The sequence below is a fragment of the Colobus angolensis genome, unplaced genomic scaffold, assembly GCF_000951035.1.
Source record: "Colobus angolensis palliatus isolate OR3802 unplaced genomic scaffold, Cang.pa_1.0 Scaffold234, whole genome shotgun sequence".
In the NCBI taxonomy this organism is placed as follows: Eukaryota; Metazoa; Chordata; class Mammalia; order Primates; family Cercopithecidae; genus Colobus; species Colobus angolensis.
The window spans coordinates 1044583-1061606 of NW_012115533.1; the positions used below are offsets into that span (position 1 = coordinate 1044583).

At 35.8% G+C, this 17024-nt stretch overlaps 1 protein-coding gene across 1 annotated transcript in view; it reads left to right on the plus strand.

Moving 5' to 3' along the window:
* Positions 1 to 1021: 1021 nt before the first annotated feature.
* ZBBX (zinc finger, B-box domain containing) overlaps positions 1022 to 17024 on the plus strand; it is a 138508-nt gene continuing 122505 nt past the window's right edge. The window contains exons 1-6 of the mRNA XM_011944626.1: positions 1022 to 1044; positions 1967 to 2123; positions 2570 to 2717; positions 9297 to 9413; positions 13653 to 13766; positions 16212 to 16302. Coding sequence (XP_011800016.1) covers positions 9346 to 9413; positions 13653 to 13766; positions 16212 to 16302 — 273 coding nt within the window. The 5' untranslated portion in view covers positions 1022 to 1044; positions 1967 to 2123; positions 2570 to 2717; positions 9297 to 9345. The remainder of the gene's footprint in view (positions 1045 to 1966; positions 2124 to 2569; positions 2718 to 9296; positions 9414 to 13652; positions 13767 to 16211; positions 16303 to 17024) is intronic.

The window sequence follows — 17024 nt, forward strand, 5'->3', positions numbered from 1 at the left end:
CTGGATCTCAGCTCACTGCAAGCTCCGCCTTTCGGGTTCATGCCATTCTACTGCCTCAGCCTCCCAAATAGCTGGGACTATAGGCGCCCGCCACCTCGCCCGGCTAGTTTTTTGTATTTTTTAGTAGAGACAGGGTTTCACCGGGTTAGCCAGAATGGTCTCGATCTCCTGACCTTGTGATCCGCCCGTCTCGGCCTTCCAAAGTGCTGGGATTACAGGCTTGAGCCACCGCGCCCGGCCTATACATTATTTTTATAAGTTTAATTTTACTATTATGTAAGTAAATGCATTGTAAGAATAATTTTTTGAAGTAAAAGTCCTCTGTAGAAGTGATGAGAGGTTATTTGCAAAATAATCTTTACTGGGACATAATTGATGTGTGTTTACTGTTCTCTCTGGAATGTTTCTTGCTCTAATGGCCCATGTCTTTCTCTTTCCTTGCATTCAGATACTTCCCTGGCCATCTACTCTAAAATAGAACTCAATTACTTTCTATTTCTTTATTTGGCTTTAGTTTTCTTCATAGTAGCCGACATGTATTTATACTTGTTTAATGCCTTTCTGTTCCCGTTAAAATATATTTAAAAACAGGAGGAGCTTTGATGATTTCTTCACTGCAGTATTTTTGGGATCTACAAAATGGACTTTCAATAAATACTTGTGGAATAAATAAGTGAATAGATCAGTGAATGAATGAAAGCTGAAAACATCTTTGGTAATTTGAAGAGCACACCTGTATGGGAAATAGTCTGCGAAAGAAAATCAGTAGTATTGCACATCCACTTGAAACTTGTTCTTGTATTAAAGGAAGGACTTGGTAAAGTTATACTATGAACACGATAATAGCAACCATCGTAGCCACACCAGCACCACTGTTTCTTACTGTTTATTAAGCACTCAATATGGGCCTGACTTAGAGCTAAATACTTAACATTTATTGTTTCATTTATTCTTCCATACTACATTACGTATGGACTAAATGTACTGTTATCTCATTTAAGCAGTTAGACTCAGCTTTGTTACTTGCTCGTGGTCACACAGCAGGTAAGTTGTGGCAGTACCAGCACTCAATCTCGAATCTGCCAGACTCCAAAACCCAGACTCATAACCAGAAGACTACCATTGTCTTCTCTTATCCATAGTGGTTATAATCTTATATAATTGAATATGCCAAGTTAAATCATTAATGTTTTTAAACGGGTATTGGCAGACATAGTAATGTCAAAAGTAATGGTGCAAATATTAGTACATAACTGTAATAGGATTGTTAGTCTGGTACCAAGATAGATGCAGTGTGGTTAAGCATAGAAGCGTATACAGTGCAGTACCATCCATGCATCCTAATTGCAATATTTAAAATGGGAGATAAAAAACAGCATATTTAGGAAGCCAAAGATAAATTCACTACAGGTGCAGCTTTGCTTGAAACAGAAGAGTTGTGTTGAGAATTATCGGTTAATTATGTGTGTGTGTGTGTGCGCGCGTGTGCGTGCACACACACACACATGTATTTGCTTTTGCTTTTTGTTTTATATATATTAGATTCAACGGGTCATGTATTTGGTACAAAGAAAAGAGAGTTCTGGACTTTCGAAGAGACTTGGATTCTCTATTGACTTTGCCTATGGTAGCCTTTGATAAATCATTTAAACATCGCATATATGTGGGAGTTCTGAGACTAAACTCATTGAATTAATTTGTGGGTCTGCCATTTGTTAGCTTTGTAATTTTGGATTAAGATAGTCACATTTTTTGTGCCTTAATTTTTTTAGATTTAAGGTGGCTTGCTATGAGGAAGAATCAAATATGACATATAAGTCTCTCACTCGTAGTTGGAATATGACACGTGCTCAGGTTTAGCACATACCTAATCTCCAAGATCATCTCTGGCAGAAGGCTTCCAGAGCCTGCTGAGTTTTTCCGCCCTTTCCGTCCTGTGATCGCCCCTTCCTCTCTCATTTCGCAGGCTCCTTTTCGCCCTCTGCCGGCGGACAGTGGCAGAACCCAGCTTTCTGGTTGCTATGGGTACTGAGGTAACGCGGTAACTAAGGAGACCAAGACGGAAACTCCCTGCAGCTATCCGCGGCCCGCCGGCGGTGGTGATGAGAGAGTGGGGTCTCCAGGTGGGTTGTCTGGCTGCGGGTGGATGAGGGAGAGGAGCGTCTCTGAGTCTGCCTAGCGGGCCGCAAGCCGGAACTAGTTGGTGCGGCGAGCAAAGCGCGCAGAGCGGCTGGAAAGCGGACTCAGCTCGGGTGGAGCTGGAGGCACCGGCCCAGTAGGTGTTTGCTGAGCCCCGGCCATATGCTGACATAGTGCCAGGCCTGCAGGCAGCAGGATGGGGCCCTGGCCTCAGGAGTTGAAAGGCTTTGGTATACACCAAAGACTTCCTACCCCAAGATGCTAATGGATAAATGAATTAAGAGTGAACCCCAGACAGGGCGACTTCATCAGTTGTACCCCTTCTGCAGCCCGACCCTTTCAAACACTAGCCCCTTTTATCCTTTGAAGTCATTTGCACCTTATGAAAAATTTGGCACCCTGAGAAACCATGTTTCATCCCCTTTTGTAGCCTTTAGTCTGCCTGCGCGTTCACATGCACCCACTTCCTTGAAGTTTACTCACAAGTAGACTATGGTGCGAGATGCCCGATTCCTGAGACACCTGAAGTTGTGGATGTTTATTTTTTTCTTCCCAAAATCAGCAGTAGAGAGACTCAGGTATATAAGGTTCAGTTATATATGTATTTTATAGCTTGACTTAAAATCTAAAGTTAGCAAAGCTCATTTAAAAAAATAGTAAAGTTGAAGCTACACAGGGTTAAAATTATACAAACTGTATGTTTATGCGAACGTAACGACTCCCTCTGCCTTTCTCCAATTTAGCTTATCGTATAGTCTACACAGAGGCCTGCCCTGACCTTCCGTAATTTTACCAATTGTGTTACAAATAAATTGTTTGAAAGTAGTTCCTTCATGTCTTTCAAGACACTTAATAATTCTTGCAAATAGGTTATTTGCTTTTTCATTTTTACCTACTTCCCTCACCAGAGTGTAAGTTCAGTGAAGACTGATATTATACCTGTCTGGTTGACCTTGTTCCTCAGTGCTTAACCTGACACCCGGCAGGAAGAGAGTTCAGTGTATATTTGTTGATTGCTCATCAAGATCGGTAGGAAACATTGAAAAAATAAAACAGAAATGTTAGTTGAAGTGGGAAAGAGGTTATGTTTAATCTTTTTCTGTAGGGTAGGTTGTGCAAAAAACTAAAAGCAGTAGAAAAAAATTACTTGCTTAGCACATTATTATTGGCACTACATTATGTGTAGGGACTGTACTGATTGCCGGGGTTTCAAAGGTCAATGGTAGGACTACCCTCAAATATTTGGACTACTTAGGGAAACAAAATCTATATAAACAAAGATACAAAAAATAACACAAGGTAACATACAATAGCAAATGAGTTTAATAGACATGGTCTTTGTATATGAGAAGAAGCTTGGTTTCGATGGAGGGAAAGCTTCATGATACAGGCGGCCTTCGAATTGAGCATTGCGTAGAATAAAACTTGGTGAGCAGAGAGGTAAACACTAAAGCTCATTATGTAAAAAAGATGAAAGCAGAGATGCTAAGGGTAAAGTAGAATCTTGATGCTCCATTTTCTTTTCTAGGTAGTTTCTAAGGCTATTCCTTCTCTAGGTAGTTTCTAAGGCTGCCCCTTTCCCTGAACCATGAGCTCTCTGGAGGTCTTATAGGAGCCCACAGCTAGACAAGTCAGGTCACAAATCAGACGCCTTTTATTTAATATCCTGCAAATTAGAGGGGGAGAGGGTCCTTACCATTTTCTATGTGGATAAGCTGAAGTTCAGAGAATTTCTACTGTGCAAAGATCTTCTGACTTTAAATCCAGTGAATTTAGGATACCTAGGTTTTCTGACCTTAAATTCAACACCTTTTAATATTGCTTGTTATTTTTAATTGAAAGTATTTTAAAATGGCATCTTGTCCCTTGATATCTAAAGGTAAAGTTTCTCAGTTGTTCTCAAGGGAACCTGCCTATAGAGGGTAAAAAATGGGCTACTTGGGTACCAGTTAGTGCCTTGAAGCAGTATTTTATTATCAGATATCTTGTTTGGCTGAAAGATTGAATGCAACCTGAAGTCAATACCTATATTAGTCCATTCTCACACTGCTGTGATGACATACCCAAGACTGGGTAATTTACAAAGGAAAGAGGTTTACTTGACTCACAGTTCTGCAGGGCTAGGGAGGCCTCAGGAAACTTACACTCATGGCAGAAGGGAAAGCAAACACGTCCTTCACGTGGTGGCAGGAAAGAGAAGGATGACAGCTAAGTGAAGGGGGTTCTCATGAGAACTTACTAAAAGAGCATGGAGGAAACTGTCCCCATGATTCAATTATCTCCCACCAGGGCTCTCCCACCAGGGCCCTCCCACCACATGTGGGAATTATGGGGATTACAATTCAAGATGAGATTTGGGTGGGGACACAGCCAAACCATATCAATACCTGCTTTACTTTTAGAATTTTTGCTATGAGAATGTGGCACATTTATTTAGTAGGACACTGCAGCACAAGATACTATTCTAGGAATCATGTATTATCAGTTCTTGCCTTATAATTTTTTAAATATTTAAAAATATATATATTTAAAATAAGGATAATTAGAGGAAATGTTAAAATTAAAATTCTTTTAATTGTTAAAAGCAACTATTTTAAATTCTTATTTAACATTTCTTTCTTGGGTCTGTGATTTCTAAGTACTGTGGTACTAAATGCCTAAACATGTTAATTCACCCAAAGTTGCTTGCTAATTAGACCCTTTCAAAATATTGCTTCAGTAAGGAAAAATCCCTACTTACAGTATGGTTTTTAAGTTTTGAGCCTAACATGATCTGAGTCATTAGAAGAATTAACTAACCTTAGATAAGTTTCCAGTTACAAAAAGTGGCCCTTCTTGTAAACAGCGGTTTCCTAAACCTCCCTTTCTGCCAATGGTGTTCTCTTGCACCTCTAGCTGAATTCTCTGGGTTTCTAGCTGTATAGAGCATTGTAAATTCCTTGTTTCCATTCTGTGGCAGTAGGTTTTGATGTGGGGGTTGCTTTCTCAAAATAGGAACACGTGTAGAAGGATCATCAAACCATCCTGGACAATTTTGGTTATATTGGGTATTATGTGTGAGGAAAAATGGGGTTGTAGACAGAAAAATAATGTCTAACAAATCAGGAACTAGAAATTTTTCCAAATCACTACGAAATTTTTGGTATTTAGTTATAAAAAATTTGACCAAAAGACACAAGGAAGTATAAGTTTTGCATAATAAGGAGTTTATCTGTATTCCTCTGGTTTTATTAGGTGCCTAAAATTTTGTGCTTTACTATTCTTGCTGCTGACATTGTTATATCCTTGCTATCCCAAGAAAGGTGACTAAATTCTCTGTTGGCTTTACAAAAGGAAACAGGCAGAGGAACATGACTCAGAATGATAATCTCCCCTTTTTCTTCGTACAAGGAAATTGGCTTATGTAGGTGACTTGATAAAATACGTAATTGAGAAGAAAGCTTACTAATTCAGTGAAGTGAAATTCCCCTTGAATAAGACCATTTATTGGTTAAATAACATTATCAGCAGAGCTACAAATCTCAGTCATCTTATTGTAATGAGATTTACAGATGTTCGTTCATTTTTTTGTATCGGTAAAGTCAATCATATATCAGTTTAGCTTTATATATATACATACACATAAAATTATATTGTATCTCTCAATGTGTAAGCAAAATTATAGCAATTTAGATTATTTTAATAATCAGACAGATTGACTTTGGGGATTATTTTATCTCTTTAATGATAATAATAACATTATGGAAGTTTTTGTGACAAAGTTATCAATTATAGGCAAGAGGTCAGTATTTGGATTCCCTGAATATGATCAGAAAGCAATACAGATTCCATGTTATGGATCAGGATTATTCCTGGAGGTTTTTGAAAGGTGCCTTTGCTAGCTGCTATTTGATAAAAATGGGACAAAAATACTACCTACAAAAATGAGGGAGAAAAAGGGAATTACACTTGAAAATGCTACCACCTCCCTCCCAAAAAGCAAACTGAATCTTAGTTTTCCATTCCTATGGTATCTTTATTTCTCTTTGACACTTAATTTAGCTTTGAGAGACAGGACTTGGTGATTGAAAATTGAGTCTGAGTGAGACGCCTCCTATAGATTCTTCTATCAAAATGCCCTGTGATATTGTGGTTGTTTGTGTGGCTTTCCCCTTGATTGTGAGGGTCTCAGGGGAAGACACCATGGCTTATTTGCCACCGTGACTTCAATACCTGGGACCACTAATAGGGATCACAAAGGAACAGTTAAGTACATGTTTGTGGATTGAAGGTACAAATATAATTAGTCCCATGATGCAACCACTACCTTATTTAAAATGTAGTACTTATTTTGTGTAATTCCATTTTGCAATTATCTTCAGAGAGTAAATTCCTAGAGGATTTCCTCCAAAATGGTGAAGATCTACCCTTTCAGGTTAGATTTAATTTTTGGAGATAGTCCAAGTAATTTAGAGGTAGGTTTGAGTGAAAAAAATAGTTGCTCCTATTGCACGATCATTTTTAATTTCAAATGAGCCACAACAAAATGGATTTGTGTGTTTGTTGGTGATAAGAGTGCAGTAGAGTGCAATCTTACTCACTGCAACCTCGACCTTCCAGGTTCAAGTGATTCTCATGCCTCAGACTCCTGAGTATCTGGGATTACAAGCATACACCACCACACCTGGCTAATTTTTGTATTTTTAGTAGAGACAGGGTTTTGCCATGTTGGTTAGGCTGGTCTTGAACTCCTGACTTCAAGTCATCTGCCCACCTCAGCCTCCCAAAGTTTTGGGATTACAGGCGTGAGCCACCGCGCCCAGACATAAAATGGATTCTGTAGACAGTTTCAAAAGAGGTGTTGCAAAAATGTTTTTAATCAGTGGTTGCATCGTTGAAATATAAGATAGTCTCCCAAAGGAACAACAATGAAGCATCACTCATTTGGTTACATAGACGTTGATGTCACAATAGCCTTTTATTAGGTAACTCCAATTTTGGTGCTTTCCTTCCTTAAGTCTTAGAGCAAAGCTTCTAGACTTACGTTTTCCCTGCTAAATCCCTATTAGACTCTTATTAGCTACAGAATAAATTTCAAATGCTATAAACTTGACATTTAAAGCCACTTATTATTGGGCCTCAGCCACTATATCTAAATTCATGTTTATTTTTTTCTTCCATGTAACCGACACACCAAGCAAGTGTAACTACTCATTAGTTCCTTATTCAAGGGTTATTCTTTCCAACGGTATGGAATATTCATCTAATCCATATCTTTATCTGTAAGCCTCCTTTCTCCTTCAAAGCTTTACTTAAATGCTAGCCAGCTGAATTCTCTCTTTTCTTTCACTTCCTATATTATCACATGTATAAATTTTATAGCCCTTATATTTTTTACCTTGTTTTATGGCTTTTATATTTAGGGTCTTATATGCCCTATTTTACTCTAAACCATTTGAGCTCAGAAAACAAACCTCCTTGGGCCTTGACTCCTCTCCACACCTCTCAGTACACTGCCTTGTATATAGCTGAAGCTTAATGCATGTTTATTGTGGTTATGTGGACACACATAGGAACAAATAAATAAATGACAACATCAAATGGTATGGGCATTTAAGTCTATGGTCACTATAATATTGATTCATATTCCTTTAAAAGCTCTTAGAACTTGGAAATTTTTATTCCTATAAAAATCTAATAGTTGTTCATGTGACTTAGTAATTCAGCATTACAGAGTAAATTATTATAGAACCATGAATAATTGGGATACTTGGGAAACAGGGTGTTCTGAATAATTTAATTTTCTGGTTAACTCAAGTTAAGCAGAAAGTCCTTTCTGTTTCATTTCTTGTTGAAATATTCTTTCTAAAATATGCTAATTTCTGATCTTAGCCAAAGAGTATCATTAAAATTTTCTTTGATAAATGAGGATATTAGAATGCCTTTGGGTAATTATTACATACCTTAATTTTCATTTTATATTGCCATATATATATAAAAAGATTATTGGATTTAGATTGTATCTCAAAGATTCTTTTCATTTCTCTCTGCATGGCCTTGGATATTATTTTTAGATAGAACAAATACTTGGTATACTTTTATAGCCTTAGCAATAGAAAGAGCCAGAATACGTGCTTTAGTTTGTTTTAACGAATGCATCCTCCACTTTTAGTTGACTATTTCCCTAGTCTTTTGTTATGCAGTTGACCCTTGAACAACATAGGCTTGAACTGCACAGATCCACTTATAAATAATTTAAAAAAAATAATAGTTACACTCATGTGCTTGTCCCTCTTGCTTCCCCTTCCATGTCCTCTACCTCTTCCATCTCTGCTACTCCCGAGACAAGACCAACTCCTCTTCTTCTTCGTCTTCCTAAGCCTACTCAGTGTGAAGCCCCTTACCATGATTCACTTCCACTTAATACATAGTAAATACATTTTCTCTTCTTTGTGATTTTCTCAATAACATTTTCTGCTATCTAACTTACTTTTTAAAAGAATATAGTATATACATACATATAACATACATAATGTATTCATTGATTATGTTATCAGTAAGGCTTCTGATGAACAATAGGCTAATACTAAAATTTTGGGGAAATTAGAAGTTATGCAGAGATTTTTGGGAGATTGGTGCCCCTAACCTTTATATGTTGAAGGGTCAGCTGTACATAAATATTGGTGAAATTTTAATTCCATCAGACATATTACATGTCTAACTTTATTAGTACATAAATACTTACATAACTTATATTTAAAATACAGTAATTTCTAGGTTTCCACAGGAGACTGGTTCCAGTAACACCCTCACGCCTTGCAAACACCAAAATCTAAGAATGGTCAGGTTCCTTATATAAAATGGCAGAGTATTTGCATATTGCCTACACATAACCTACTATATACTTTAAATCAGTTCTTGCTTACTTATAATACTTAATACAATGTAAGTAGTTGTACATTTTTGTATTTTTTTATTCTAATATTTTTGATTCTCTGGTTGATACGTGGCTGCGGGAGACAAAGGCTAACAGTGTATAATTTTTACTGTTTAAACTTTAATTCAGCCTTTTTCCTCATAAAGTTTTAAAAACATTCCTGAACTATATGGAGTTTTGAATTTGTAACTTATACTACTTCACCTCTGCCATAATTCTTTTGTCTTTGTTACTTTTACAGAAGTGTTTACAAATCAGAATAACTTTTAGACAACATTAAGGTGGTAATCATGAACACAAAAGATTTTGTAGTTCTTCCATGGGGAAAACCTGGAAATTCTGTAAAGCTAAAATATAGGTGAGTTAATATATATTTATTTCTTAATAGGAATAGTTGCAAAGCTTCTGTATATTGTAATTTTGACTATTTTGTGAATTCTTATCTTCATTTTTCACATTCCTGTATTTTTATCTATAAGAATACAGCTTTGAAATGCTATAAATCTATAATAGTTTAAAAATGAAGATTAAAAATACTTATTCCACAAGAACCAATGTGACAAGTTATAAAAGTTTGGTTCATTACCTATTAAAGTAATGCAACAGAATGTTAAACATATTTTTCATGGCCCTTATTCAAAGTTAAGTAAGGATTATCCTGAAATTTAGGGAGACTATTGAGGTGAGAGACCCCTAACCAGAAATAGAAAGCACTACATACTTTAGCCCTTTATATAAAGGACATTATGTTGAATTGACCTTTTCTGGGAGAGGTCTGTCCTAGATGACAGGGAGATACATTCAGCCAGAGCCAAACAATTACTGGCATCCTGGGAATTTTATGATCTTGCAGGGGTATGGGAGAGTATAGCTCCCTGTTTGTCTATGATGTCACTTACAGTCACTGGAAATACTTAGGGCTTTCCTCTTAAATATCAGTAAGAGGCAGCCAGCATGGGATGAGGACAGACTTTTTTTTTTTTTTTTTTAGATGAAGTCTTGCTCCCTTGCCTAGGCTGGAGTGCACTGGCACAATCTCGGCTCACTGCAACCTCCGCATCCGGGGCTCAGGCGATTCTCCTGCCTCAGCCGCCCAAGTAGCTGGTATTACAGGCGCATGCTACCACACCTGGCTAATGTTTGTATTTTTAATAGAGACAGTGCTTGACCGTGTTGGCCAGGTTGGTTTACTCCTGACCTTAAGTAATCCTCCCACCTCTACCTCCCAAAGTGCTGGGATTACAAGTGTGAGCCACTGCACCCGGGCCAGACTACCATTCTTAATTTGAGTTTCTGAGTTTTTTGATCCAGATCAATAGCTTTGTGGTTATTTGATATCTTCAAAGCTGTTCTAATGCTCTCTTCACCTTTGAGATACTGGGTATAAAAGCATTGTGTAAACTGGAAATGTTATAAAAATATATGGCATTATCATTATTAGTATACCATATTTTTGGTGGGGAGAGGTGCTATCTAATTGTCAGGACTACAAATTTTGTTAATAGAAAAAGAAAAAGGGGCATGCATTATTTGATTTTAGTGACATATTTCAGGCCATATGTCTATACCTATAAACATTCAGCCAACAAACATTTATTAAGTGTGCATTTTCTATATACTGTGCTAGGGAATGATGGCTACAAAAGCAGGAAGTGATAGTCCTGGCACTCCAAAAGCTTACAGAGAATATGAATGAGTACAGTTACATTGACAATATAGAATGAAGCATGGTGTGATGTGTACAGGCAAGGGACTAGGAGAGAACATGGCTCAAACTGCTAGAGCAGGAGCGAGGAAGTACCCAAGTTCTGAGTGAGAGATGCAGTTAGTTGGGTAGTTATTGGGTGAAACTTACACAAAGGCACAGAGACCACATGATTTTGGGGACTTCTCAGACATATCCAATTGTCTAAGAAGAAAGGTGGAGCAAATAGGGTCTAGATGATAACTAACCTGTATGTCATAGTAAAGAGTTTGGAAATAAGTTGGAATCACTATTCCCTGGCCTATCCATCTCCCTGATCCACAAACCATTAAAAGCCAGCACAGGAATACCCACTCATGGTAATTACCATAGAGTTCCCTTTCTCACTTTTTCCTTGTTCCAAGCCTGTTCTTATTGGACATTGTCTTTACATTGTCTGACGTTCTGGTGTTCTTCCAGTCCTCTCGACCTCTTTCCCAGCCCCTAAACCATTTCAATCATCTTTCTAGTCCTTGGGTTTGTTCTGATGATTAGAAATCATTTTCTAGTTTTCATACCATCTCTATTGACTCTAATATATTCAAATAGTTTGATGCATAATATATAAAACAGCAATTTTTTTTCTATATAGGCAACATACATATTTTTGCTGAACTGATCATTTTGGAAATCTTAAAGAAATCTCTTAAACAATAAATTAAATAAATAAAGCTGAGGATCAACCTTAGCTTCCCTCAGTGGCCTTGCTTTCCCTTTATAACTCTGTGTATAACATTATCTCCATGAGGAATCCTCTGTTTTATGTGAGATCCATACAATCCAATATTGACCATAAACTTGACCACTTGGTCAGTAGGCCAGTCTTTTCCTTCAGCCTTACCCTTTTCCTCTACCACAGTGGGACTTCAAAAACATCAGAGGTCTTCTAAGCAAATGAGTGGCACAGTCATATTTGTTCTTTCAGCTCTTCTCCTGTAGGCAGTTTGGGAAGTGTGGTAGGCTGCCAAGACTTTAGGCAGGGAGATAAACTGTGGGGCTCATCCTGAACTGGACCTGCAGCCCATTTCAGAATGGTCTGTTTCAGGAAAAGACACTATTGTCCTCCTGACAGCTCAAATAAGAAACATGGGATTATTTTAGATGCCTTCCTTGTTCCCTCTCTAATCAGTCACCTACTTCTGATCAGTTTCCAACTTGTTAATTCTATTTTCTTACATTTCTCAAAAGCTCAATTTTTCTCTCCATTGCACCTGCTCAGTCAGACTAGCCCAAATTCTCTATTAGTTGGATTACTGGAATAGTCTACTAATTGGTTGTCTTGCTTCTAGCCTTGTACCCTCTAATTGACTTCCTTTGATACAGCCTGAGTGATCTTTCTAAATGCAAGTCTGATTGATTCTCTTAAAACCCTTTAATGATCCTCATTGTTCGTGCAATATAAATCCCAATTTCTCATCATGGCTTACAAGGCTCTTTGTGATCCTGTCCACTTCAGCAGTTTGATTTTTTGCTACTTTTCCTATTCTGCACTTAATATCTGGTCAAAGAGAACTTCTAGTTTCTTGACCCACCCATTACTCTTTCCTGCCTGTGTCCACACTCCTTTCTTTCTGGAACACTGCACTCACCACTGCCCTTTGACTGGCTAAGTCCTTTCATCCTTTAGGTCTCAGCTCATCCTTTACCTTCTCCAGGAACTGTTTCTGCATTCACAGGACTGGGGTATGTGCTCTTTCTTTGTGCCCAGGTAGCACCCTGTACTTCCTCAATGACAGCCCTATTCCACTATATTTCAATTACTTTCATGCTTATCTATTCCTCTCAATACTTGAAGCTCCATTGTATTTCACATCCTATTACCTAGCAGTGTTTATTTGCCGTAGTAGCTGCATTACTCATTGTGGAGTAGATACAATGAAAATAAACGCCTCTCTTTCTGTATCTTAGCCAGTTTCTCTGAACCCTCTGGACAGCCCTTCCTATCACTTTCTGTATATCTTCCTGGATTGTGTCTGCTTGGGACATATCCTTGGCCCACTTGCTTTTTGGTAATTGCTTGCTACCTCTAGAAAGATTTCTCCTGTCTGAGCTTCGTTATGCCTTGATTTTGTTCCGTGCCATAGCATGCATGGGTGCCCACACTGCTTGATTGTAGTAAAACACTAATGTAATATTGAAGGAAGAGATTTGGACTTATAATGGTAAAAGCTAGATAGTTAGTTTGCTTAGATCTATGAAAGAAAGAGTCGGTGGCTAATACTGATAACCAGACTTCATAAAATGAAGAAAACGTCTTTTGTCAAAGCTTAGTGAGTTTCAGATATTATAAAAATCTCTTGTACAGAAATTCCTGTACCAAAACCATTAATCGGGGCTTTCTTCTTAATAGGTCTCAAACAGGTACTACATTTTCCCCCTCATCATACATATATGACATAAAGGTAGAGATTTAAAATTTTGGAGATGACCAGCTCAGCAAAAATGTATGTTTTGTCTATTGTTTTAAATACTGTGGTTCAAACTACTTGACTACAATGGAGGCAAAACAATATGAAAATTAGAAAATATTTTTATTTTGCTGTCTGTTTGTATGTCATAGATATTTGTGCATATATTAAAACGTGCCTTATATATGAAGTTAATTATATTTTTGAACCCCTAGCAATGTAATAATTAAAACAAAAGTCTAAGATTTGAAGAGATAACTTGCTTCAGGATTTTGATGGAAGGCAAATGCTAACTTTAAAAACCAGATTTCAGGGTAGTATAAGAGAAATAGGTAAAGTATTTTATTTATTATTCATGATTCTAATTTAACAGAAAAAGATTATATAAAATTATTTTGGCTTTGCTTGTTTTTCTGCTTACTCCATTTAAATCTTATGTCTTCAGAAATGCTCAAGAACTGCGAATGGAGAAAGTCCAGTTAGAGTTTGAGAACCAAGAGATGGAGAAGAAACTGCAAGAATTCCGATCCACAAGAAGCAAAGAAAAGGAAGAAAGAGAGTGGGTGAAACTCTTAGAGAATTTTAGATGAATCAACTAAATTATTTAAAGGACTATTTTATATACTGTTGTCATTCCAATAAAAGCATTTAATGGATGGATAATTTCTGAGTTTAACTAATGAACGAGCAATAGCAAAGGCCTTCTATTTTTTTGTTTTTGTGCCACTTAGGTGAGGCATGTTGCTTTTTAAAATTACCATTACTTTTGTTTCTTCTGAACATTATTGGGTCTTATCCTTCTTATTTCCTTTATATTTAACTTTTTGCTTTCATTGATTTATGGTCTGGAATGTTTACGACAGCAGTGCACACTTTACCTTTTGCTCTCAGAAAATTGCCATCAATAGCAAATAAACACCAGTTTATGTTTAGAGTCATTTTTATTTATTCAAAGGCTTTTGGGAGCAAGAGGTCACATATATATACATAATGAAGATCTGAAAAATAAATACTATGACATATATATATATATATAAAATCAGAATTGCTCAAACCCTTAAGTATATTTAAAATATTTTTAGCAAATACTAGTTAGCTGAAATTTTATTAATGAAAACTTTCTAATATTATGCTTACATATTTGTACTAATTTTACCGAATTTATTGTTTTCTTATAAAATAATATAAATGATAACAAACAGAACAAATAATTATGTGATGGAAATTCTCTCTTCTTAGTTCTAGGCTAACTCCCAGCCCATTTTCTAGCACCCGTTTTAATGACTAAAAATTTTCTCCACAAATGTCTTATCTTTGTATAAGTCTACATATATACATGTATATGAATGTATTTTGTTTTCAGTGAGTATATCTGTTGAATATATTGTGTCTTCTACTTTTATTTTACAGATGAGTCCATCTAAAAATATGGAAATTAATTCATATCCTACTATTTCACTTAATATATCTTAGTGCTCTTATCACATGACAATGCCTTGATGTCATAAGAAAATTAGCCTAATTTTCTTAGTGGCTACATAGTATTTTTTTTGTGGATATAATAGTATTTATTTTTCAGATCTTTGTTATGTTTTTAGTATCTTATGATTATGAATGCTGCCATGAACATGCTTCTTCATGTATTTTCCCTTACATATGCAAAGCTATTTGTGGGATAAATTCCTACCTCTGTAATTTTAGGTCAATATGTTATTTGCATTTTACATTGTGATAGAAATTGAGAAATTGTCTTCCAAATAGGTGTCAAAAGTTTATAATCTTTTCCTACAGTGTATGAGAGTGCATGTTTCATGTCCGTTTGCTGGTACTAAATATCACCAAACTGTTTGTATATTAAATTAACTTTTGTTTAGTCCTCAAAGTGATGACCATCAAATACCTAGAAGTACCTTCTTAACCTTTAATGACAATTCAAATGTGCTCATTATACTTTCAGTAGCATTTATCTTTAGAGTCCAATTCTTTGAAAAATATGCATAACTCATATACATAGCCCCTCTAATAATTAGAGCATTGGTTTAATCAGAGCATCTCATGTTGTATGTCATCCAGGATGACAAAGTTTATTATGTGTCTTGCTGCTTTTAATGACCTAGTGGCCAATTCTTTTACCTTCACTAATTCGAACTTTGTTTGGACTCCTAAATGGATCATGATACTCATCTGAGAATCAGAGTTGCTGAAATCAATCCTAATGAGTGAGTTTTTCTTGGCTGTGGAAGCTTTTCTAGATGATTCTTAACATTTTAAAGCGTGATTGAGTTTTTACATTGTTTTCTGAGGTCACACAGATATTAAATGTCATAGCCAGAGTGAGAACCTGCCACTCACTAGCCAGGAAGATAGAAGTCTAGTGCTCCAATTTTAATTATTTATTCTGTGTGATGTTGGGCAACTGTTCTTCTTCTTATTATTTTTAATAATAATTGGACTCTCTGGCTTGATAACTTCAAAAATATTTTGTTATGCTCAAGTAAATGTGCTTCAAAAACTGTACAGCTGAAGTATGCCTTCTTTGTAATCTCTGTTATGTTTCAATGTGGGAGATCATTAGAGGTTTTAACAAGAAATTCATCACTTACTAGATCCACTGAATATTTTGGGGGTACTGGTTTGCTTGCTTTTCTTCTTTACATTTGTGGACATTTAGCTTTTAAAATTGCGTAAAGACCTGTAAAGTTTTCTATAAATTAAGAAAGCTATCTTTAGTCATTGTGAATATCAAGGAAATAGAATTCTTCATTTGTGTTTGTGTATTTCATTTTATTCATTTCTCCACAAAAGTCACAAATATGATAAAGCTATATTTTAAAATTACTGAGGATATTTTGATATTATTGATATTTCGTTTTCATTTTTTGCTTTTTTTTTGCATGCTAACAACTGAATTTCCATTTCCTGAAACAGGAAAACTATATTTCTTTTCATTAAAGGGAGAAATGTATTTAGTAATTACATTTTGCCTTGTTTATACATATTAAAGGTCAAGTGAATATTACTGGAAATCTGGAAAAGTGGGCAAATTTGGTAATCAGTCATATATGATGTCACAAAATAAAGGAAATGTTATTAAGGTAAGAAGATACTATTTGATTCTTACGCATTCTGCTAAGCAAGAAGATATTCTGTTTTAGGTCTTGCATTTTCTTCTATACTCGGAATATGCTCTCCTTATTTTAACAACTTTGTATATTATTCAATTTTTGATTTATTTTGTAGCGTAATATGCAACTTTCATTATTCAATTATGTTTTTGTTTTTCAGCTACAAACTGATTTCAAAATTTTACCTTGCAGTGAATTTTTCCATATTCCAAACTGAATTTTTTCATTTAGTGTGGATCTGGTTTAAAGTATATAAAATAGAACTCAATACTTCCAAACTAAGGTGAAAGTTAATGTTGTTTAATATAACAAATGAGAAACTTTATTCCTACTTTTATATCAAATTTGTTTAGTGTTTTATATTCTGCTTCAATACTAATTTATTATTCATATACTGTTGATTCCGTGTGTAAATATACCCAAGAAAAAAATGCTTTTCAGTTTCCCAGTTATAGAATTGCTGTTCCTTTACTGTGTACTATAAAATATAATATTATATTGAAGATGAAAATCAGATAAGTGTTTTTACATAAAGAAAACAGTTTTGCTTCTGGATTCTTTAGTGCAAGATTCATGACTTTGTAAATATTAACTTACACAGCTTTTGTTTTTTATGTACCTATCATTAAACTTTCATTGGGTCAGTTGGAATCTACAGAGATCTTACTTGGCACTTCTCAAGTTTTTGGCTT